Below are 22874 nucleotides of genomic sequence, written 5' to 3'. Positions count from 1 at the left end.
CTTGTTATTAATTAGCTTTGTACACCAAAATAGAAAATCCATGAACGTCAGTAAGTCAGGCATAAGGAAACCCCGCTGAGCGGGAAAGGTAAATGTAGGGGAGTTGCCAGATGTGGCAGCTTCCAAATGACATGTTAACTAATGCCTGTGTCATCAGCAGAGCATGGGGCATGCTGATCTCTACCCCATAGATTTGCATTGCCTCAGCCTTGATTTCTTCATCTGAAAAATGGGAATAATAATACCTACCTCAAGGAGTAGTTGCAAGAATTAAGTCATATAATATATATGAGGTTGCCTAGCATAGCTCCCAGGTTCAGACTGAATGCTCAGTAAACATTCGCTTGCCTGCCCTGTCCCCAGAACCACTATTGCAAAGGTTGAAGTGCTTTCTAAGGAGATGGCATATGTGAGTGATTGTTTACAATACTATTTTTGGAATGAGAGTTGGAGGGATATAAATATTACAAATGAAAGCAGAATCTAAACCGTTATTACAGTCTTCAGCGCCACCTAGGGGTTGGGGGACCTTGGTCACGCCGATTCTTCAGATCTTTATGTCGCTCTCATTCCCCATTATTGCTCCCTCTCTCCTACGTAAAGGACACTAGAAATTAAATACAGAGACACAGAGTGAAACATCACTTTTATTTCAGCAGATTATCTACATTCGATTGTTTTCTTTTTGCTAAGTTAAAAAAACCAAACACGTAAATACATGTGGGTTCTGGTGATAAGTTCTCTAAAACAGTGGGGGAAATAACCTAAATATGCACAGGCAATGCTCTGTCTCTGGAGGAGCAGAGGAGTGGGTGAGGTTAGGGCTGTCTGATCCCCAGGGCAATGAAGTCCTAGAGCTGAATCCCAAATCCTCCTTTTTAAAAGGAAATGGTGGCCCAAAGGCGTCTGCATTTGTTTGAGGTCACAGTTTATGGCCCTATTAGATCCAGAAACCAGGTGTCCTGATACCCTGTCCACTGCCCCTAGCCTAAAGCCCTTCATCCTCCCTTCTAGCACTCTCTCAGGGGACTGGGGACCCAAGTATATGTACAAAAGCCCAGAGTGGATCAACATTTTGGTGAATGGGGGTTCTTTTTAGACCTCCTCCCCACCTAGGGGAAACAGAGGGATTTTTTGTTTTGTTTTAATTCATCACATAATAGAGTAAATCAGTCTATTTTCCCACTTCTCATTGTAGGGTCTGTTGTCCCATACTCGGTTGAGAATCTGCTAGAGAACAGAAGCTCCTAGCTGACAATCTGTCCATGCTCAGCTATATCCTTTAACAAGTAGGCTGGGATTTCCTTCTACAGCTCTGCAATCAGGTTGCATTAATTACTCATGTAAGTGCTTAGGGTGGGTGACGGACAGGAGAGCAAGAAATGGAAGAACACACGAGAAAGGTAAAATAGGGGCACTCAATTGGGGCAGGGGTAACTTGCTAAGTAGAAAATTAAGACCTATGTTAAGACCTGCTTTGTGCACGTGTCTAGTCAGAGGCCTCCATGGCTGCACCCCACACCTACGGCTCCAGCTTCCTTGGTACAGGCGCCCCATCCGAGGCACAGCTGCACTTCTGCACCCTCATGTTGGGCAAGCTGACCACCTGGGTCCTGGGCTTGCCTCCCTCCGGGATGCTGACAATCATGGGCAGCGAGGTCGTCTCTGAGGCGATGCACTGTCTCGGCCCCAGAAATGGCCACTTGAAGGTCAGGGGCTCTGGGGGCTGCTGGCAGGTGCCCACACACTCATAGGCCAGGAAGCCTGGGGGCTCCAGGACCCAGTTCTCAGCCCACTTCATCCCCTGCAGGTCAATGTACACCTCCCGGCGGCAGCAGCGGGTGCCCTCGGTCACTGGTGCCTTAGGATCACAGTTTCCCTGAGCTCTGTGGGGGGCAAGGAGAGGCAGAGTCAGAGGTCAGCTGGGAGGGCAGAGGTCAGGGGGCTCAGGGCGGGGCTTAGTGGGGCATCTGGAGGGAGATTTATGATTCATCTCTCATATTAAAAAGGAACTGGTTATTTGTGATAAGTGGTGAATGAATAAACATATCCAAATATAAATTATAAATCAGTTACTGTTTACTAAAGGTTTCCTATTATGCTAGGCACTGAACTAAGTACTTTACATATATTATCTCAGATGATACCTGCATTTCATCCTCAGATGAACCTTGAAGAGGTTCCAGTATTATTCCTATTACACATGAGGACACAGAGACCCAAAGGTGTTAACTGACGTGCCAGAGTTCCTGCAGCAGTAGAAGGCAAAGCTACATGGACCCAGGCTGTATGATCCCAAAGGCCTGTTATTAATCACTCTACTGCACAGCTCCATCCACTCCAAATAGCTAACTTGTCCCAAGAAGAAAGAATTCACTAATGCCAGAGGAAAGCTGTTCAACCTTAGTAACCGCTAATGCTAATATTTTTCAAAGAATTAATCAGGGAAAAGGGTAGAGTGAAAACAGATGATTACAATAATGTATATGTATCAATGACAACATAAAGCTCGTTGAAAATATCTGAAGTTTTTTGGTTTTTGGTTTTCGGTTTTTGGTTTTGTTTGGGTTTTTTTGCCAGTCGGTTGGCTTGCGGGATCTTAGCTGCCCGACCAGGGACTGAACCTGCCCCCACCCCCACCCCGCTCCCCCGCAGTGAAAGCGAGGAGTTCTAACTACTGGACTGCCAGGGAATTCCCTGAAGATATTTTCAATAAAATATTTGAATAATAAAAATTTCTACCATTAGAAACTCTTAACATGTAGTGGGGAATCAGTTGCATCCTGGTGCTATCTGCATCTGCCCCCCAGCTGGACCCCGCCGCGGTGGGCGTGGACCACCCAGTCTACTAGAGTCCTGGCCCTGCACCTACCCGTAATCCCTGAGGTCCAGGGTGTGCAGCTCCAGCTGGGGCTCCCGCTGCCCGGCGCCTGACGGCCCCTGCGAGGCGAAGCGGACCAGCCTGTGGGCGCTGGAGGCCAGCGGGCCCAGATGCTCCCGCTGCACCGACACCTGCAGCAGCAGCGGCTGCCGGGGCCGGCGCAGCTGCTGCCAGAAGTTCACGGCATCCGTCACGTCCAAGGCCTTCCAGCCGCTCTCATGGACGGACACCAGCCTGCGACACCACACGGAGACACAGGCCCGCGCTGAGGGGTGGGACTGGGACGGCTGGGGTGGCCCCGGGGGCGGGGGCCCTCTCCCCCCCCCCCCCCCCCCCCGGGCCCGGCCGGGACCGCGCCGCCCCTCCTCCCCCAGGCCACCCCTCCTCCCGCGCCGGGCCCAGCCCCCCTCCTCATCCCCGCCCCGCACCCCAGCCGCCACCTCCCCACCTGGAGTCGATGAGGGAGGTGCGGTTGGAACCGTCGTCGCGGACGTGCAGCCACTGGACGGTGACCTGGGCGCGGTCGCTGCGCGGGAAGAGCCGCTCGTGGCTGCGGAGCGCGGCCTTGGGGACCGGCTCCTGGAAGAGGCGCAGCACGGCCTGCACCAGCTCGCTGTGGGGCGGCAGCCGCTGCTCCATGTCGAACACCAGCAGGTGCGAGGAGACCTCGGACACCAGGAACCTGCCGGCCACCTCTGGGGACACGAGCGGGGTCAGCGGGGCCCCTCCGGGCACCAGGGGAGCTCTGAGGGTGGCAGGGCCAATGCCTATCCCCCTATAGGTCTGGGCATTGTTTGTAACAATCTCCGCCCAGCGGGAAGGCTGGCAGTGCTACCTCAGCTGAGATGCTGAAGATCAGAATCCTCACCTGGGGACACCTGGCCTTGGGTCTAGCTCTGGCCACTGAGGAGGTGAGTCCAGGCCCAGGGAGGTAAGAGGTTGAATAGGACTCAGGATGGCTGCATCCCTGACAGCTGAATAGCTCGGCGTTACGCTACAGTGTTGTCCCTACACCTTTTCATCCAGAATAACGCACTTTAATATTCACAGCGCTGGGAGATGGGTCAGCTACAGTCACACCAGTGCTCCGGAGGAACAAACAGAGAAGCAAAAAGATGATTCTAAAACCATTTTCTCAAGGTCAGGCTACTAGTGGCAATGTGAAAATGGTACCCCGGAAGCCCTGACCCTACGCCAGACTGCGCCAGGGTTCTCGCCACACCCACACGCTCCCATTGGCTCTGCTTTCTCTTCTCCATCCTCATCTTCTCTGATGCCTTAGCTTTGGTCCAGCTCCTCCTGGCCCCGAGGGGTGGGGCCCTCAGTGCAGACAGAGACCAGGGGCCCGGGCCCAGCCTTCCTCACAGTCCATGGTCCCTCCCCATCGCCCTGTGGACCCTGCGCCCCCAGACCGCCTCCCCAGAGCACGCCCCCCCCCCCACGAGGACCAGGCTGCAGCAGGGAGGGAGGGCCTCACCTCGGAAGTTCTGGCTGAACCTCTTCCCCCGGGAGCGGGCCCCGTGGCTGCGCTGCAGCAGGGCCACGTACTGGGCCCTCACGTGGGCGGGGATGACCAGCCTCTCCACATCGGCCTCGTCCAGGACGGGAGCCTCGCTGAGGCGCAGCTGCCGCAGCAGGCTGCCCAGGACCCGCTCCTCGGTCAGGGCCGCCCCGGGGCCGGCCAGGGGCAGCGCCCAGAGCGCCCAGCAGAGCCAGAGGGGCCGCATGATGCTGCTCGGGAGAGGCAGGGGCAGAGAGGACGTGTCCCCGGAGGAGGCTCCGGGAGGGTCCCAGCTGGGTGTGCTGAGGGCCAGGCTGGGCCAGCTTTATAGCCAGGCCTGGGCTGGGCCTGGGGGGTGGGAGGGAGGGAGCCCGGGAGGGAGGGAGGTCACACCCCTCGGACCTCCTGGGAGTTCGGCGGCCAGACAGGTCCCTGAGCCCCGAGGAGGGGGCTGTCTAGAAAGGGCACAAAGGGCTGTCTGGATGCCACACGGGCCTGGGGCCTCTGACCGCTGCTGTCTGGCAGCTCAATAATAATTTTAGTGCCTATTGAATTTCCCTGACCCCACCCCAGTCCTAGTCTATGAAAAAGTGAGCCGCTTCTGTGAAAACAAGTGTCCCATTAGCCGGCTGTTTAAATCTCTTTCCTGCAGGCCAGTCTGGGTCTAGGTTTGCTCACTGAGAGGAAGGAGGGAACGTGTTCTGCACTCCTGCCTGTTCCGGTCCAGGACCCATTCGGGGCACTTTCACAGAAGCCCCTTGAGTCGCCTCCCTGCATTCTCCAGTCCCTGCAAGCCCCCTCCCGCTCATCTCCACAGTCCCTCAGGTGACCCTGTCCTCCCCGTGACAGAAGGAAGCTAGACGCTATCAGGACAGGGAAGCTGGCAGCTCGGCTCTCTGCCAGTCCCAGGAGAAGCGATTTCTGCAAATGTCTTTGCAACCACAGGACTGCAGTGAGGGAGCCCCCGAGTGCAGCATCCTTCCGGAGAGCCCTCTGCACAGTGAGCCTGCCGCGGGCTCACAGCACCAGCGCAGTCTGAGCCCAGGTCGTGCCCGGATTCAGAACAACAGAGCTGCCCAGAGTCACGTGGGTGGGAGCCCCCAGTGCCTCCTCGAACACACATTTGAGGCTGGCTGGGCTCAAGTAGGGGGCCTGCTGCTTGCTGCCTATTTGACCTGCTAACAAGTCCCCTAACTTCTCAGTGTCTCAGTTTCTCCTCTGAAGGAGGGGGCGATGACAGGTCTACTTCACGGGCTAGTGTGAAGATTGAACGGATTACACGCGTAAGACGCTGGGTGCAGCGCCCGGTGTCGTGAGCACCCTAGAGGGTTTGCTCTGGTTACCATCTGCCTGCTCTTGCAGTCTCGGGGGCACCTTTCTAAAAATGACGATGACAAGAAGAGCAGTCATTTCCTGAGTCTTGCTCTGTGCCAGGCAGTGTTCTGGGCCCTGAACGTGTATTCACAACAGCCCTAGGAGGCAGGTGCCAGCATCCGCAGATCTTCCAGATGCGAAGTCAGAACACACACGACGAAGGAAACTGCCTGCGCTCGCTCAGCAAGTCCCCGATGCCCCTCCTGGCACAGGGGATTTGAGTATGCGCAGGAGGAAGCCTTTCCCAAAACGAGACAGCCTTACCTCCCCCTGTCCTGTCACGTGGGAGGTGAGCAATGACGGTGGAAGAGGACAAGGACGGTGGTTGGGGGCCGAGGGGCCCAGTGCGCAGGGAGCACCCCTGAGCCCTTTCCCAGCAGGGGGCAGTCTGGCCTCCTCTGTGGGTATGCTGTGTCACTGACAGGTCTCTCATGCCATCCCCCTGCCTCTGTGCTCCTCACATGTCCCAGGCAGAGGAAGAGAGAACCTTCTGATGCTCGAGGGCGGAATTCCCCCGGATGAGAGCACAAATTGCCACCATACGCCTATGTCTGTACATATATAGATAGATAGATAGATAGATGTATGCATATACCTGTGCGTGTGCATTTGCTTGGGTTTTAGTAGTAAGGTGGGGGGGGCTTTGAATTCGAGGAAGGGGAGAAATAATAATGCTGATAATAATCATAATGGCTAATATTGTTTATGGGCTGCACACTGTTCTGAGTGCTTTATATACATTAACTCTTTATCCTCACAATTTGCCATTATTGTTCCCATTTTATAGATGAAGAAACTGAGGCATAAAACTGGGTACCTGACTTGCCCAAGGTCATACAGCTAGTAAGTGGCAGAGCTCGGGTTATTTGAAGGGAAGGAAACACAAGGATTCTGTCAAACGCACTCACAGGACAAGGTAAGAGGAAATACAGAAATCCTGACAGTTGAACGGGGTGGGAGGGGTAATGGATGGGGGAGAGCTGGGAGCCTCTCAGGGGGCAACACAATCATGACCTTTACTGCTTCTCTGCTCCCCTTTCCTCCTCTTGCACCTCTGTTTCCTCAGCATTTGTGTAATTCACAAGGCAGAATTCAAATCCCATCTTGGAGTTCATATATCACATTGTCCCGACACCCCCTGAAATATAAGGCGCCACCTGTGGGTCCGGCCTGAGGGGGCCCTCCTGCTCTCCCTGTGAAAAGTGTAGCCTTCTTCAAAAGGAGAGCTGTTGCCTTTCTTTGCAAGTGATTAGCAAGGAAAGGACTTACTTGATGCAAACATTTGGGCCTTAAGTCAGGCCAAAAGGTGCAGAAGTGTCACATTTACAGGAGACCCAGGACTTGTGGCCCTCAGTCCCTGGAAGTTGTTCCATAAATATGCAGTAGCCCACCACGCTCGCTGCTGGGTGAGAGGAAGAGATGTGGCTTATCACTGGCCAGGGTGGTGCCAAGGATATGACACCCAGGCTGCCCTTGCAAGCCGAGGCCCCCTCTCCAGGCTCCCAACATCTAGACCCCCCGGAGTTCCCCGGGGCTGGAAGCTCACGATGAGGCCTTGCGGGGCCCCTGTGCTGCAGCTCCCTGACAAGCCACTGCGCCGAGGAGATGCCTCAGGGCTGAGGACCTCTCAGTCAATCCAGGGTCGAGTCTGGGCTGGGCAGGGGATGCAGGGGAGGCAGACAGACAGAGGGCAAGTCCCCCAGCCCCAGCTTTAGTACTTCTGAATATTTTCGCATTCAAGGACCGTTACATAGGACACAGGAGCCCAGGGTGCTGATTCTGAACCGTGCCTCTCTGCCCAGAAGCCGCTTCTGCACCTGGGGTAACTGACCAGTTAAACTGAAACTTAGTTTTTCAGATAAGAAAGTAAAGTGGAAGCACCCTCCTCTGCAGGATTCTCTGCCTTTCCCAGGTGTCTCACTGGGCTCCTGGGCTGGCCTCCCAGCACGGAGCCGACTCTAGGGCTGAATCCTTCATGGGAGCTGGAACTGACCGGGACCAGTCCTGTCTTCGTGGATGGGCTTCTGGGGTCCGGTGGTCAGGGAGCTCCTAGGGCCACTGGTGCCTGGGCAGATGGTCCACGGTTAGGAAACTGAAAATCCTTCCCAATCTCCCTTAAGGCGCAAGAGCCTGGGAGCATTGGTCACCCTCAGAGGATTTGTCCAGCAAGGTGCCCCATCCCCGGCCTTTTCCTGGCTACTCTGTAAAATCAGAGGGCTTAAGGCTGAAGTGGACCATCCCATCCATTCTCCTGCCCCCTGGTTTTTAGGGCTAAGAAAACTGAGGCCCAGAGAGGTGACAGCATCTCCAAGCTCACACAGATAATGATGGATGCCTGCATAAAGTCAGGTCTTCCGATTCCCAGCCCCAAATCTTTCCACACCTTCAAACTGTTTCCAGCACATGGTCCTGCAGGACCCCCTGAAGCTGGCTGGGAGCATCCATAAGCCCCAGGCAAGCTGGGGACTCAGTCAATCCAGGGTCGAGTCTGGGCTGGGCAGGGGAGGCAGGGGAGGCAGACAGACAGAGGGCGAGTCCCCCAGACTCCTGAGGCTTCCTGGACACAGGCTCCTAGTCCTGAATGTGGATTCCAAGCGGACTGAAGAGTTTTGTTGGGGAAATAAAATAATTGAGCAATTAGCTAGTGGTGAATGTGGATTGGGAGACTTTTTTCAAGGGACCTATTAGTTGCAGGGAGGAAGGGCAGCTGCCCTTTGTCATGCAGAGTTGGGAACCAGGCCTCCCCTCTGACTGTGGATCTGGGGGGAGAGTCTGGTCAGGCAGTCTGTGGGGTCAGGTTGGGCTTGAAAAGTGGAAAAATTGTAAAATAGCCTCCACTGACCTTGTGGAAGGGGAGACTACTTACAAAACTGTCTGAATCAGACCTTTCTAAGGTAGAAGGAGTGCATACTGTTTACGAACGTGTGTTGTTAGGGGTTTGAAAAGTTTGTGAAGACTTTTTTTCCCAGAGATAGTATGTTGTGAATGCTCTAAGTGTAATCGTGTGAATTCTGTACAAGCATGCAATTACTCCGCCTCCCGTCTGTTTGGTTGGCATGTTGTTGGCATGCACATGCGTTAGGACTGGGGACATTTACGACCAGTCTCCTCCCCGCCCCCGGTGGCCTTTAGATAACCCAGACTGGCAGCCTTGCTCTGTCTTCCCCAGACCAGTCCACGGCTCCTGCAGCCGCTTTCCCTGACCTGGAGTCACCCGGCCCGGCCATCCAGCACAGCTTGGCCATCATGGAGCCACAAAGCCCGCAGCCCCTGAGTGTCAGGGGTGGGCCCCCCCATGCCTCCCCTCCCCTCAGCCCCAGACAGCTTCTCTACAACCCCTGTTCGGGCACCTCCCACCTTCCGCCAGGTCTGGGTGTTTTTCCACAGGAGGCTCTTGGGGGCAAATCATCTGCGGAGCTGGTGTAACTACGGATTCCTGGACCCCAGCCCAGACCTCCTTAAAGGTCTTGGATGGGGGCCTGGGGCCAGGAATCTGAATGTTAGAGCTTCTGCGCGTGCACACGAGGGTGGAGGAGAGCAGGGTTGGGTGGCAGTGCGATAGCAGTCCTGTGGGAGAAAAGCATCCCATCCTACCATTAAGGAGAACCGTAACCCAGCCCTTTCCAGAGGGTTCCTCAGCTTCCTGATTGCCTGTGATGAGAGGAAATAAAGTGACCAGAAAAAAAAGGGAAAAGAATTTTTTCCCTGAGGTCTTTTGTGGGCTTTCCCTGAACATGTGAGAGTAAGAGCAGACAAACAGAAAGGTTTTTTTTTTCTCCCTCTGGTAAAAAGCCCTTTTGTGTCTTTCCCCACAGCTTCAGTACTTCTGAATATTTTCACATTCAAGGACCGTGACATAGGACCCAGGAGCCCAGGGTGCTGATTCTGAACCGTGCCTCTCTGCCCAGGTGACGCCTAACTTGTCACTCTCGTGGCCACACGGAACACAGACAAAGGTTCCTCCCCCGAGGCCCAGCCCGCTTTCCCACCCCCGCGTCCTGCCCCTCACAGCCGCCCTCCACTCAGCATTCAGGCCTCTCACAGAACACCCCCTGGAGGGTCATCTAGTGGCTCATTCTTCATCTCTCTTTTATCTTTGAAATGTTCTCATCTGGCAAGTCTCAGCATAAATTTCACTTCCTTTATGAAAACCCTTCCTAATGTTCTGAGCACCCCCATCTCTCCCTGCCCAGTTCATCACTATGTTCTCTGGATGCCCTTGGTCCCTCGTGAAAACAGGGGGATGACGCTCCCTGTGACATTCTGGAAAGAGATGCTGGGGTGCAGCTCTCCTGATAGAGCACCTGCTCAGCGAGGGACGGACACCCTCTAGGTGTAATCATGCCTAACATGGTGCCCGGCAGATAGTTTGTGCTCGAACTGCACTTGCTGAAAAAAGAGAGAGGCAGGGGGTGGGCGGCAGGGGAAAAAGAGAAGAATATCTGGATGGAAATTAGACACATGAGATCTTAGTCCAGATTGAGGCCACTATTGACTCAGGAAACTAATAACCAACACATACAACTTTAAAGTTGACAAACTTGGCAGATGGACAGACAATGAGAAGCGTCTCCTGTGCTCACCTCTAACCTCTGCTCTGCTTCCCCAAAGCAATACTAAATCTTGTATGAGCTTCCAGAACGTCTGGACCTGCACAAGCCCAGGTGTGTGATAACATCCGTGTGGTAACACGTTCTGTTTTCACCTGACAACACATCCTCCACTGCCTCCCTGCCCTTGGAGACACAGCCAGGAGTCATCAGGGCCAGAGCTGGGTCCTGATTCTCTTGATCTCATGTGATTCCCTTGGCCTTTTCTTTATTTTTTTTTCAGTGTGTCAAGATTTGCTTTTATAAACTAACTTGGCCAGATTAAGAAACCGAACAATATTTACACTTCTGAACTTCAAGGATCTAAATCTTGTCACATACTCCCCACCCAAATCCCCACCATCTTTTTAGATAACATGACATGAATAAGTAGGTCAAAATCCTTTTGAAAAAAAATTTTTTTTCTTTATTTCTATTTATTCATTTATGCAAAGACAATATCAACATAGGTAATAGGAACACACTTTTAAGTTTAATTTTCCATTTTGAAAGGTTCAGAATTTTGTCTCTTCTTTCTACCTTTTTAAATACTTCGGTCCAACAAAACAGCACACAAATAAAAATTTATTCCCTTACTTTTCTTAAGGTCATATTGGGATAATTAGAATTGGCTCTTTAGAATTTAGGTATCATTTATAGTAAACTGGAGATTTCATCATAGAATAATACATGTAAGAATGTTATAACACACACACAAAAAAGTACAGGGAATTTGAAAAAGAACAAATTTCAGGGCACTTTCGAATTCTGAGGCATAAGAAAGCACTCTTGGGAATCCTTAAGTTAAAAGACTCTTCCCTTCAGATTCAGAATGAAGATTATTAGGAATTGTAAGACAATGGGCACTGATGACATGGCCCATGGAAGATTCATTAGGTCAGGGAAAAATGGAGTTTCCATGTTTTAGTGAAGGGGCTGGCCAATGAAAGAAAACCCAGGAAGCCACTTTAAACTCATGTCCATGGCAGGTCAAATGATGCTGATACAAGTGTTTCCCTTAGAAAGGAAAACATTATTATCCCATTGCTACCTTTCCAAGGCTTAGCCCTCAAGTTGTTTATATTGATACTTCTCTTCTTCACGTCACCTGTTCTAGGAGCAAACCTCCTGGAAGAATGGTGCTACAGACTGGAAAAGCAAGACTGTGGATACAGCAAAGGGGCTCTGGATCTCTAGTTGTTTGTCACAGTTTACACTGTCTAACGAGGAACCTAGCTGATCTAAAAATGGACTGTTAACGCTAAATCTAGTATATTTTTGGGATATGCTTATTGCTAAACAACTTTTGTGGTTTAGAAACGCCAAAACTTCCTTGACTCTCCTGGACATATTTTACTTTAAAAAAGGAAACAGGCTAAAAAACAAAAATAAAAACTTATCTGTTCTTTAACAAATAACTAATATTTTAATATTTTTATAAAAACAATTCCTTTCAGGTACTCTGAGTAACTTTTAAGCAACATTAAAAAAAGTTTCAGGGCTTGCCTGCCAATGCAGGAGAAACGGGTTCGAGCCCTGGTCCGGGAAGATCCCACATGCCGCAGAGCAGCTAAGCCAGTGCGCCACAACTACTGAGGCTGCGAGCCACAGCTACTGAAGTCCGTGTGCCTAGAGCCCGTGCTCCGCAACAAGAAGCCATAACAATGAGAAGCCCGCGCACCGCAACGAAGAGTAGCCTCTGCTCACCTCAACTAGAGAAAGCCCGTGCACAGCAACGAAGACCCAACACAGCCAAAAATAAATAAGTTTAAAAAAAAACAAAGTTTCAGCCTTCTTTAATACCAATATTTTGCACAATTTAAGATACAGCCATTGAGTTTAGCATTTCAAGGGAAAAAAAAGTAAAAGAAAAAAAGGAGAATGGTAACTTATCGAGAAGCTTATGTACTTAATAAAGTTTAGTTTGTTTTGGAGCGTTTAAAAAGAATTAGGCCCAGAATTTAATTATCCTAATTACCATCCCAATCGGATATCTCTATGTGTGGATTCTAGACAAGATAAAATATTTTGAACTAATAAATGTAAACCCACTGATTGGACTGTTTGTTTGGAATCTGTTTTACTGGGTTTAGATAAGGAAAACTTCAATCAAGCTAACTATATACTGAGTTCCACTGATTAAAAATGCAGTTTTAGGGGCTTCCCTGGTGGCACAGTGGTTGAGAATCCGCCTGCCGATGCAGGGGACACGGGCTTGAGCCCTGGTCCGGGAAGATCCCACATGCCACGGAGCAACTGGGCCCGTGAGCCACAACTACTGAGCCTGCGCGTCTGGAGCCTGTGCTCCGCAACAAGAGAGGCCGTGATAATGAGAGGCCCGCGCACCGCGATGAAGAGTGGCCCCCACTTGCCACAACTAGAGAAAGCCCTCGCACAGAAACGAAGACCCAACACAGCCAAAAATAAATAAATAAATAAATAAAAATTAAAAAAAAAAAAAAAAAGCAAGCCACTAGTGTGAAAAAAAAATGCAGTTTTAAAAACTCTGCTTTTGTGGTAAATTTCTGGACAAATCATAAAAGCACAACATCATAGATATTGTACTGTTCACAGGTACTTGTTGGAGAAGTGAAGTGCTTGTATTTAAACTATCAAAATTCTGACCTTTTGAAATAGGTTTTCTAAAACAATTTTTTTTTGAAAATCAGCATTTGCTTTTAAACTCTTAAAATGTCAATTAAAAACAATCCTTACGGATAAATCTTAAAGTTATTCCTTTCATTCTCAATTATTTTTTTACTTTTAACTATATATTGAACACAGAATCAGTTTCTAAGTAAATGTCTAATGAAAAACAGTTTCAATGTAAAATAAAACTAGGCAATCTAATATAACTTGTATAGAAAAGTCTGAGTGTGATTTATCAAAATTCAGAATTAAATTTCTATAATAGTTGAAAAACTTTCCGTCTCTTCTTACTATTCAAAATCTGCAACTTCCTGTGAGACTAGAAAGTCAGCAGAGAAGATCAAACAGACTTAAGCACTGCCCAACTTCTTCTAAAGTGATGACGAACTCTTCACTTCTAAAGTGATGAACTCTAGGACTTCCCTGGTGGCGCAGTGGTTGAGAATCTGCCTGCCAATGCAGGGACACGGGTTCGAGCCCTGGTCTGGGAGGATCCCACATGCCGCGGAGCAACTAGGCCCGTGAGCCACAACTGCTGAGCCTGCGCGTCTGGAGCCTGTGCTCCGCAACAAGAGAGGCCGCGATAGTGAGAGGCCCGCGCACCGCGATGAAGAGTGGCCCCCGCTTGCCGCAACTAGAGAAAGCCCTCGCACAGAAACGAAGACCCAACACAGCCATAAATAAATAAAATTTTAAAAATAAATAAATAAATAAAAATAAAGTGATGAACTCTTATCCTACTCAAGTAGTCATCTTGAGTAACAAGGGAGTTTCTCAGTCTGCTCTCTGGATTAAATAGACACGATTCCACCGTCTGTATACTTCAGCCCACAGATTTCTTTTGTGGGCCATTTCCAGAGGATGGAGTAACTTCATGAATTGAGCATTCACTTGGCAAAACTTCAGCTCCTGGATCAACTTCATTACAGCGGTAGTTAACAGCTGTATAATCCAGAGGAATAACGTTAACTCCTTTGTTCCCCAGTAGGCCACTGAGGTGGCATCTGATAATTATAAACCCACAGCTGATATCCGGTCATAACATGAACTGGTGAATTTGGATAAGGAGGATAAGCCTGAACACACTGATTGATCATGGTTGGAGACTGCATGTAAGTTTCAGTGTTGGGATTACTCCAGTGTTTGGATTACACTGAAACTGTGGTGGAGGAGGAGGATTAAAAACCAAAGGACGTGGCTGTACGTGATAAGCACTTAAAGTTTGTTTCCTGATTGCAGGGCCCAGTTTCAGCTTTTTACCATGGAAATTTATCTGTGATTCTACTATCTTTTGCACATCCATGTCGTTATAAAATGAAACAAATCCATAGCCTTTGGACACACCAGTTCAGTCCGTGATTATCTTCACTTCTCTTACTGAACCATATCTAGCAAAGAAACTTGTAATTTCAGTTTCATCCATCCTAACATCAATTCCACCACCAAAAAAAAAAGGTATTTGGCATGATTTTGCCTTCTGGTAAAACATAGCCTTGGCTGGTCGTAGTTGATGAAGGCTGGGTGCTGGCCTCTCTGGAGGTGGTTGAGTTTGGAGTCTCAGGATTTGCAGCCTCAGGATGGCGGCAGCCAGGGTTCCGGCAGAGGGGCTTGAGGAGGGGCAGGGGCTGCTGTTAGGCCTGCTCGGGCCCGCCGCCCGGCTTGACTGGGCAGAGGCGGACGAGCGAGGACAGTCAGAGACGGGTGGCGAGGCCGAGGGGCACAGGCGGACTCCCTTGGCCTTTTCCTTAGGATCACCTGTTCTAGATGGAAAATTCTTTAAGGCCTGGATCAGATCATATTTTCTAGGCTGTCAGTGCTAAGTTCATCCTAGTGGAGCCAGAGTTCTAACCAGTCCAGGGGAGAGTGTTAATGGAGGGCGGTGGTATTGATATTTGACATCATTAATTGATATTTGCTATCATAATCATTATTATGGTACTGATACCATGATCCTATTCTCTACCTGATTCTCTACTTCTCATACCTGATAAAGCAGGGAGGAAGCATTTGCACATTCTGACGGGTAATTGGAAAGGTGGCCTGAGTAAACAAAATACATAATAACGAGTGTGGAGTCATTTGGGAATCCCTAGGATTAGCTCTGTCCTGCTGAGCCAGATCCTTTTCCCAGATACTTCAGCATTTTGTTAATAGCTCAGCACTGCAACTGTCATGGAAAGGAAACGAGCTTTTGCCATCCACTCTGGTGAGAAGCTACTGGCGTGTTTTACCCGCTTCCTGCATGTTCATTAGGGAATGTGACACTCCAGCCACCAAGCAGCCCCGACACCTCCTGGAAACACTTTTTGCTTCCTCTGCAATGCAGCTCTAAGCTGTCCTTTGAGCATTTGGCCTGCTGCTTGCTCTTGGAGCTCTGAGAGTTTCCTGGTGGGAGCTGATGAGTTTTCTGAAGAGCCTTGTGTGTGTGTGTGTGTGTGTGTTCAAAGACATATCTATGGTACTAAATCAAATAGCAAAGAAAGATTTATAATGAAAAGTAATAGTCTCCCATTCCATCCTTCCCCACTCTTCAAACATCACTTCTGACGGTTTACCTCCCAAACCATAAACAGTATGCTTGATTTCTTACCTTAGACGTATCTGTTGACTCCCTGCTACGAAAAACAAGCATTTAGCTCTTTTTCCCCCCTCATTCTGGATTCCATCCTCCTCTCAAATTTTTAATAAATGCATTGGTAATTTTAGTTATTTTCATCACTTTTGCAAATTTAAACAATATATGAAAACCTCTATTTCCTGCTCCCTGAGCTGCAGAGAGTGTCTTATTTTTGCATCACATAAAACTAGACTATGAAGCGACCATGTCTTGCACCTCCTCACCCACCCTGGTCTCCCAACCCTGTAATAGCTACACCTTGGCATTTGCAATGTCAAGATTGGTAACCTTAACATTCTGTTTAGTCCTTTGTTTATAAGTTGATTTTAAATGCTGAAAACAAGTAAGTGACATTTATGTTACCATTATTATGTAAATATTCTTTATTGTAGAGCCAAAAAAAAAGCTATGGGTCCAAAATAAACCCTGGGCCACTCATTCTAAGCGAAGTAAGTCAGAAAGAGAAGGACAAATACCATATGATATCACTTATGTGTGGAATCTAAAATATGACACAAATGAACTTATCTATGAAACAGAAACAGACTCACAGACATAGAGAACAGACTTGTGGTTGCCAAGGGGGAGGGGGTGTGGGAGAGGGTCAGACTGGGAGTTTAAGATTAGCAGATGCAAACTATTATATATAGAATGGATAAACAACAAGGTCCTACTGTATAGCACAGGGAACTATATTCAATATCCTGTGATAAACCATAATAGAAAAGAATATATATATGTATATGTATAACTGAATCACTTGCTGTACACCTGAAACTAACACAACACTGTAAATCAACTATACATCAATTAAAAAAAAAAAAAAAAAAGAATGCCTTCTTTACTCCAAGATCTATGAGCCCTTCTCATCTGAAGGTAACTTTAGGAAATCTCTTCCTCTTCTTTTTTCTTTTAATAAAATTTCATCCTCCAACCCTGTCCATCCCCACTCTGTGGTCTTTGTTCTCTATATCCAGACCTGGTTGAACCTCTACATTTCTCATTTCATTTCATTCATTTATTTGTTTGTTTGTTTATTTATATTTATTGTCAGTGCCTGTGGCTTCACATTCTGAAATATTCATGACTTTATAGCCTAGGCTTTCTGTTGCTGTTTCTTATTTTAAATAAATATTTTATTTTATTTTATTTTCTAGTTATACTGCATGGCTTGCAGGATTTTAGTTCCCTGACCAGGGATTGAACTGGCGCCCTCAGCAGTGAAAGCGCAGAGTCCTAACTACTGGACCTTCAGGAAATTCTCTAAAAATGTTATTTTAGAACAGTAGAGGAAATCATAAACAAAACGAAAAGCAACCTAAGGACTGGGGGAGGGATAAATTAGGAGTATGGGATTAATGGATACTCACCAGTATATACAAAGTAGATAAACAACAAGGACCTACTGTATAGCACAGGGAACTCTATTCAATACCTTGTAATCACCTATAATGGAAAAGAACTAGAAAAATATATATATATGTATAACTGAATCACTTTGCTGTACACCTGAAACTACCACAATATTGGAAATCAACTATATATTCAATTAAAAATCATTCTGAGAATACTAATTATAATTTTTGAGCGTTTTATGTTCCCAAATAATATTTGTTTGCTCTAGAGTCAGTCCTTCAAAGGGGACCAACCTAAGGAATCACCTATTACTTTGGAGAAAGTAGGGCTGTGGGTCTTCACTATCAGAATTTGTTCTTTGGCAAAGACCTGAGGCCATGTCTCCTCATTGTGAATTTAGGTCAGCGTGCTTCGTGTACGAGGATGCATGCATTTCAGCCTCATCTTCAGTGGGAGGCTGACCAGGGCTCTGTGAGCAAAAGAGACATCCCTGGACATCACCCAAGTCCCTTGTCCAAGGGCAGCTTCTAGGCTCCCCTAGGGGCACTAACCACAGAACTGTGCAGCCCCTTGACTCTTTCCTGAGGAAGATTTCTCTAAGAAAAGGGTTCCCCTCCCCAACTTTCCCCAGAGCCTGGAGAAGCCTCTGAGGTGGACAAACTGAAGGAGTGGGATGTAGGAGCCCAACACTTTGCCCGAAATCCTGCAGAAGGAAAGCAACCGGTGTGCCCCACAGAAGCCTGAAGAGGCAGTGAGATTGCGAATGAGACTCGGGGCTGAAACTGACATGCTGTTTGCAAAAGAGCACAGCGCAGCCCTTGCCCCTTAACCTGCTCGCGACCACTTACAGCGGGCAGCCTCTCAGAGGAAGATGTTGCTATTGCCGTGTGTTAACATGGCCTGTTACTGGGTATCTATAAACAGAATAATACTTTTTTTTTTCAAAGCCTTCAGAGTCCTTGCAAGAAGGAAGGCTCCAGCTGGAGTGGGTGGGATGACCTCTGCCAGGCGGTCTGGGGACAGGACCCTGAGGCCAAAGCCCTAAGGCGGGTCTCTCAGTCCTAAGGACTTGTTTGCCTTGTCCTGGAATGAGAAACCATCTGCCTCTGAGGGAGGCCAGAGGAGGGAGGCTGAGGGAGGCTGAGCCCCTGCCACCCCTTTGGGCCTACGTAGGAGAATGCCAGGAAAGAGAAACAGGGGAAGGGTGGAGGGAGGAGTTTCACAACGGATGCAGCAGAGATGGGCCCTTGCTTCTGTGGTCCCCTATTCCTTCCTCTGCCTTCATCACATCACCGTGGCCGCTTCTTTTTTTTTTTTTTTTAATTTAATTTATTTATTTATGGCTGTGTTGGGTCTTCGTTTCTGTGCGAGGGCTTTCTCTAGTTGTGGCGAGCGGGGGCCACTCTTCATCGCGGTGCGCGGGCCTCTCACTGTCGTGGCCTCTCTTGTTGCGGAGCACAGGCTCCAGACGTGCAGGCTCGGTAATTGTGGCTCACGGGCCTAGTTGCTTCGCGGCATGTGGCATCTTCCCAGACCAAGGCTCGAACCCGTGTCCCCTGCATTGGCAGGCAGACTCTCAACCACTGCGCCACCAGGGAAGCCCCCGTGGCCGCTTCTTAATTTGTGAACAGTGGGAGGGAAGTTTAGAACTTCCTGGAGTCCAGCCTCAGCCGATGTGAAACGTGTCCAGCCACACCCCAGAGGTCTTGGCATATCAGCTTCCTGCCTCCCAGAGGCTGAAGCCCTGTCAAGAGGGCAGAGCCCCCTTCAGGAAAAGCATTTATGAGGAGCGCAGGAAAGTCAACCCTGGAACCCCTAATGGTGCCGCCTTTGCTCTGAAGGAGCGAGACTGAGAGCAGACCCTGTGGCTCCAAGATCCCGGTCCAAAGGCTCAGCGCCCATCGTTTATATCTACCTGGGGCTCCTTGCCATCACATACATTCCATTTCTACCCTCACAACAATGGGGGCCTTTGAGAAGGAAAACTGAGGCCAAAACACACAAACTAATTTCACCCAAGGCCATGAGCCTGAATGTCAGGGACACCACTGGGATTTGAACACAGGCCCCCTGACCAGGGTAGGCTGTGCCCACAGCACCTTAATCTCATGGGTAAACAATCTCTTAATCTCAGTAGGTGGGCCGCTTCTTGCCAGCCAGCTCATCCCATCCGCAGTTCGTTCATTCAATCAACATTCACTGAGCACCTATCAATCACCAGACACCTCAGGGCTGGGGAGACAAAGACAGGGTCCCAGCAGTAGGAAGTCCACCCTTAGTAAACAGACAGCTGCACGGGGTGATAAGTGTGGCTGGGCTGAGGTGAGGCTAATGTGGATTCTCCCCAGCTTCCCAGTGAGCAGTCGATGTCCGATTTCCCTTCCTCTGGGGTTTGGGACACTTCCATGCTGACTGGCAGAGGTAGCCCTGCCATCCACTGAGCTTTGGGGTTGGAAAAGGCCCTGGCACAGTGACTCACGGCTGTGATTCCTTATGACCTGTCTGTGCCACAGCCTTGACTACAAAGCAAGTGTCATTCTTGACACCCCAAGGATACTGGCCAGGCTGCCTGTAGGCCCGTTAATGTGACCAGGCTTGGCAACAGTGTCCATGAACTGTGCTCAAGGCACCTGAAGAAATACGACAGGGCCTAAAAGAAAGAAGGGTGATGAGTCAGGGAATGCGTGGCTGAGACCCAAATCAGAGGTGCTGGCTTCTTCGCACAGCAGGAACCCTTCCCTGCTTCTGAGTGGCCCCAGCGCCTGCTCCCAGACCGAGCCCAGCTCTACCTTGTCACAAGTCAGGTGGCCTTGAGCTGCTCTCTGTGCCTTAGTTTCCACATCTACTGAATAAGGAGGATGACAATAGAGCCTTCATTGTAGGGTTATTTGAATTAGTATTTGTTAAGCACTGAAAACAGTTCCCAGGACATGGAAAGCACTATGGAAGGGCTTTTTAAAAAAAATAAAAGAAGGGATCCAAGAGGCAGTGGCCCCATTACCTTCAGCCAGGATCCCATCCATGGAGCATGGAGCAGTCGAAAGAGGACAGGCTTAATCAACAGGAAGGTAGCACTGTTGGTGGAATGTAAGTTGGTGCAGCCACTGTAGAAAACAGTATAGAGGTTCCTCAAAAACAAAAATAGAGCTACCGTATGGTCCTGAAATCCCACTCCTGGGTATATATCCAGAGAAAACTATAATTCGAAAAGATACATGCACCCCAATATTCACAGCAGCACTATTCACAATAGCCAAGACATGGAAGCAACCTAAATGTCCATCAACAGATGAATGGATAAAGAAGATGTGGTATATATATATACACAGTGTATATGTATATATAATATTCCATTGTGTATATATATATATATATATATATATATATATATATATATACACAATGGAATATTACTCAGCCATAAAAAAGAATGAAATAATGCCATTTGCAGCAACATGGAAAGATCTAGAGCTTATCTTACTAAGTGAAGGAAGTCAGAGAAAGACAAGTAGCATATGATATCACTTACATGTGGAATCTAAAAAATGATACAAATGATACAAATGAACTTATTTACAAAACAGAAACAGACTCACAGACATAGAAAATAAACTTATGGCTACCAAAGGGGAAAGGTGGGGGGATAAATTAGGAGTTTGTAATTAGCAGATACAAACTACTATATACAAAATAGATAAACAACAAGGACCTACTGAATAGCACAGGGAACTATATTCAATATCTTGTAATAAACTATAATGGAAAAGAATCTGAAAAAGAATATATATCTGAATCACTTTGCTGTATACCTGAAACTAACACAACATTGTCAATCAACTAACTTCGGTAAACAAAAACAAACCCCAAAAACAGGAAGGTAACATTATTCAGGCACCAAATTAGTAAAGACTTCTTTTGAGAAGTTAATAGTCAGTGTTGCAGAGAGCAGTGAGAAGGTGCCAGGTGCATTTACAGGTGCCACCTTTTCAGCAGTAATTTGGTCATATGTATCAAGGGCCTTAAAGATATTCATAAACTTGCCCCAGTAAGTCTCCTTTTAAATGCATCTGTCCCACAGAGATAATTTGAGATTTAGACAACAGTTGAAACACAAAGATTTTCTACAGCATTTCATACAATTACCAAAAACATTAAGAAAATGAAAATGCCCAACCAAAGAAAGATAAATACACAAAATAAATTGTTAAATAGTCATTACAAACCATGTTCAGAAGAATTTTAAATGGCATAAAGAAAGCTCACACTATGCCATGTCCGTTAAGAAGGAATATGTATCGTCATTAAAATGTATGATTTCATGCTGGAGAGGGTGTGGAGAAAAGGAACCCTCCTACACTGTTGATGGGAATGTAAATTGGTGGAGCCACTATAGAAAACAGTATGGAGGGTCCTTAAAAAACTAAAAATAGAGTTATCATATGAGCCAGCAATCCCCCTTCTGGGCATATATCCAGACAAAACTATAATTTGAAAAGATGCATGTGCCCTGATGTTGATAGTAGCACTATTTACAATAGCCGAGACGTGGAAACAACCTAAATGTCCAACAACAGATGAATGGATAAAGGAGATGTGGTACATACATACAATGGAATATAACTCAGCCATAAAAAAAGAATGAAATAATGTCATTATCATACTAAGTGAAGTAAGTCAGACAGAGAAAGACAAATACCATATGATATCACTTGTATGTAGAATCTGAAAGATAACACAAATGAACTTATCTACAAAACAGAAACAGAAACTGACTCATGGACATAGAGAACAGACTTGTGGTTGCCAAGGGGAAGGGTGTACAGGAGAGGGTTGGGTTAGGAGTTTGGGACTAGCAGATGCAAACTATTATTTATAGAATGGATAAACAATAAGACCCTACTGTATAGCACAGGGAACTATATTCAATATCCTGTAATAAACCGTAATGGAAAAGAATATGAAAAAAATAAAATGTATGATTTCAGTCAACACACACAGAAGAAAAAAAAAAGGAAATTTACCAATGTGTTAACAATGATTACTACTGAGCTGAAGAAATCTGGGTGATTTTTAGTATCATCTTTATATTTCTTCTGTATTTTCCAGAATTTCTGAAGGCTTTTTTTTTAGTAATCAGAAAAATGAGATTTTTGTTTTGCTTTGCTTTGTTTTTAATGCACAATCTCTGTAGTTAAAACAGATAAATTCTGACGATAACCTGCCTGCTTAGGAGCTTGGGCAAGTTATTTAAGCACTCTTGATAACTCGGTTTGATCCACCACAAAATGGGGGAAAGAATAACCTACTTCATGAAGATTGGAGGATGAGAAAATGAAGTAAAGCCAGCACCTGCGGTTCCGTCCACCACACCTTACGCCAGGGGGGTGCTGCTGGGGAAGAGTCCCATCCTCCCTTGGGATGTCAGAATAGACCTTCTGAGAGTTTACAGACTGGCTTTGCTGACCTTACAATTTTGAAAAACATTCAGAAGGAAGTGCTTCTTGGCTGCATAAGCTATATTCATTAACCCACACAAAGAAATGTCCTTCCAAGCATTCGATTGAAAGAGCGTTTGTAAAACGGTCTTGCAGACAAAAGTTGTCAAGAGCTGTTCAAGGGTTGGGGATTGTTGTTGGTAAGAATTGGGTGACACATTGGAATATTTTTCAGCCACAAAAAAGAAAATCCTGCCATTTGAATAAGTGGGATGGAGCTGAAGGACATTATGCTAAGCAAAATAAGCAAGACACAGAAAGAGAAATACTACATGATCTCACTTTATGTGGAATCTAAAACAGTCAAACTTGTAGAAGCAGAGAGAAGGATGGTGGTTGCCGGGATGGGGGGAGGGGGAAGTGGGGTGATGTTGGTAAAAAGTACAGCGTTTCAGTTATGCAAGATTAATAG

At 47.6% G+C, this 22874-nt stretch overlaps 1 protein-coding gene and 1 pseudogene across 2 annotated transcripts; both read right to left on the bottom strand.

The window, feature by feature from the left end:
- Window positions 1-1522: 1522 nt before the first annotated feature.
- On the bottom strand, window positions 1523-4608 carry LOC118905941 (left-right determination factor 2-like). Of its 2 annotated transcripts, XM_036872986.1 has the most exons (5): window positions 4359-4608; window positions 3548-3576; window positions 3330-3445; window positions 2873-3115; window positions 1523-1886 (listed from the first exon to the last, which is right to left on the bottom strand). In XM_036872986.1, exons 1-5 carry the CDS (start codon window positions 4606-4608, stop codon window positions 1523-1525), a joined length of 1002 nt encoding a protein of 333 aa, XP_036728881.1. The 2 variants fall into 2 exon arrangements, with proteins under 2 accessions (XP_036728881.1, XP_036728871.1); XM_036872976.1 differs by having other exon boundaries at window positions 3330-3576.
- Window positions 4609-13718: 9110 nt separating this feature from the next.
- On the bottom strand, window positions 13719-14942 carry LOC118882070 (annotated as a pseudogene).
- Window positions 14943-22874: the final 7932 nt, after the last annotated feature.

Source organism: Balaenoptera musculus, chromosome 1, assembly GCF_009873245.2.
Source record: "Balaenoptera musculus isolate JJ_BM4_2016_0621 chromosome 1, mBalMus1.pri.v3, whole genome shotgun sequence".
NCBI lineage: Eukaryota > Metazoa > Chordata > Mammalia > Artiodactyla > Balaenopteridae > Balaenoptera > Balaenoptera musculus.
This window is presented reverse-complemented; position numbering and strand designations above follow the sequence as displayed.

Coding starts and splice junctions, on each gene's coding strand:
- LOC118905941 (XM_036872976.1), bottom strand. CDS start 4,608: ATGCGGCCCCTCTGGCTCTGCTGGGCGCTCTGGGCGCTGCCCCTGGCC. Junction 3,577..4,358: donor GTTCAGCCAGAACTTCCGAG/GTGAGGCCCTCC, acceptor TCGTGTCCCCAG/AGGTGGCCGGCAGGTTCCTG. Junction 1,887..2,872: donor CTGGACCTCAGGGATTACGG/GTAGGTGCAGGG, acceptor TGCCCCCCACAG/AGCTCAGGGAAACTGTGATC.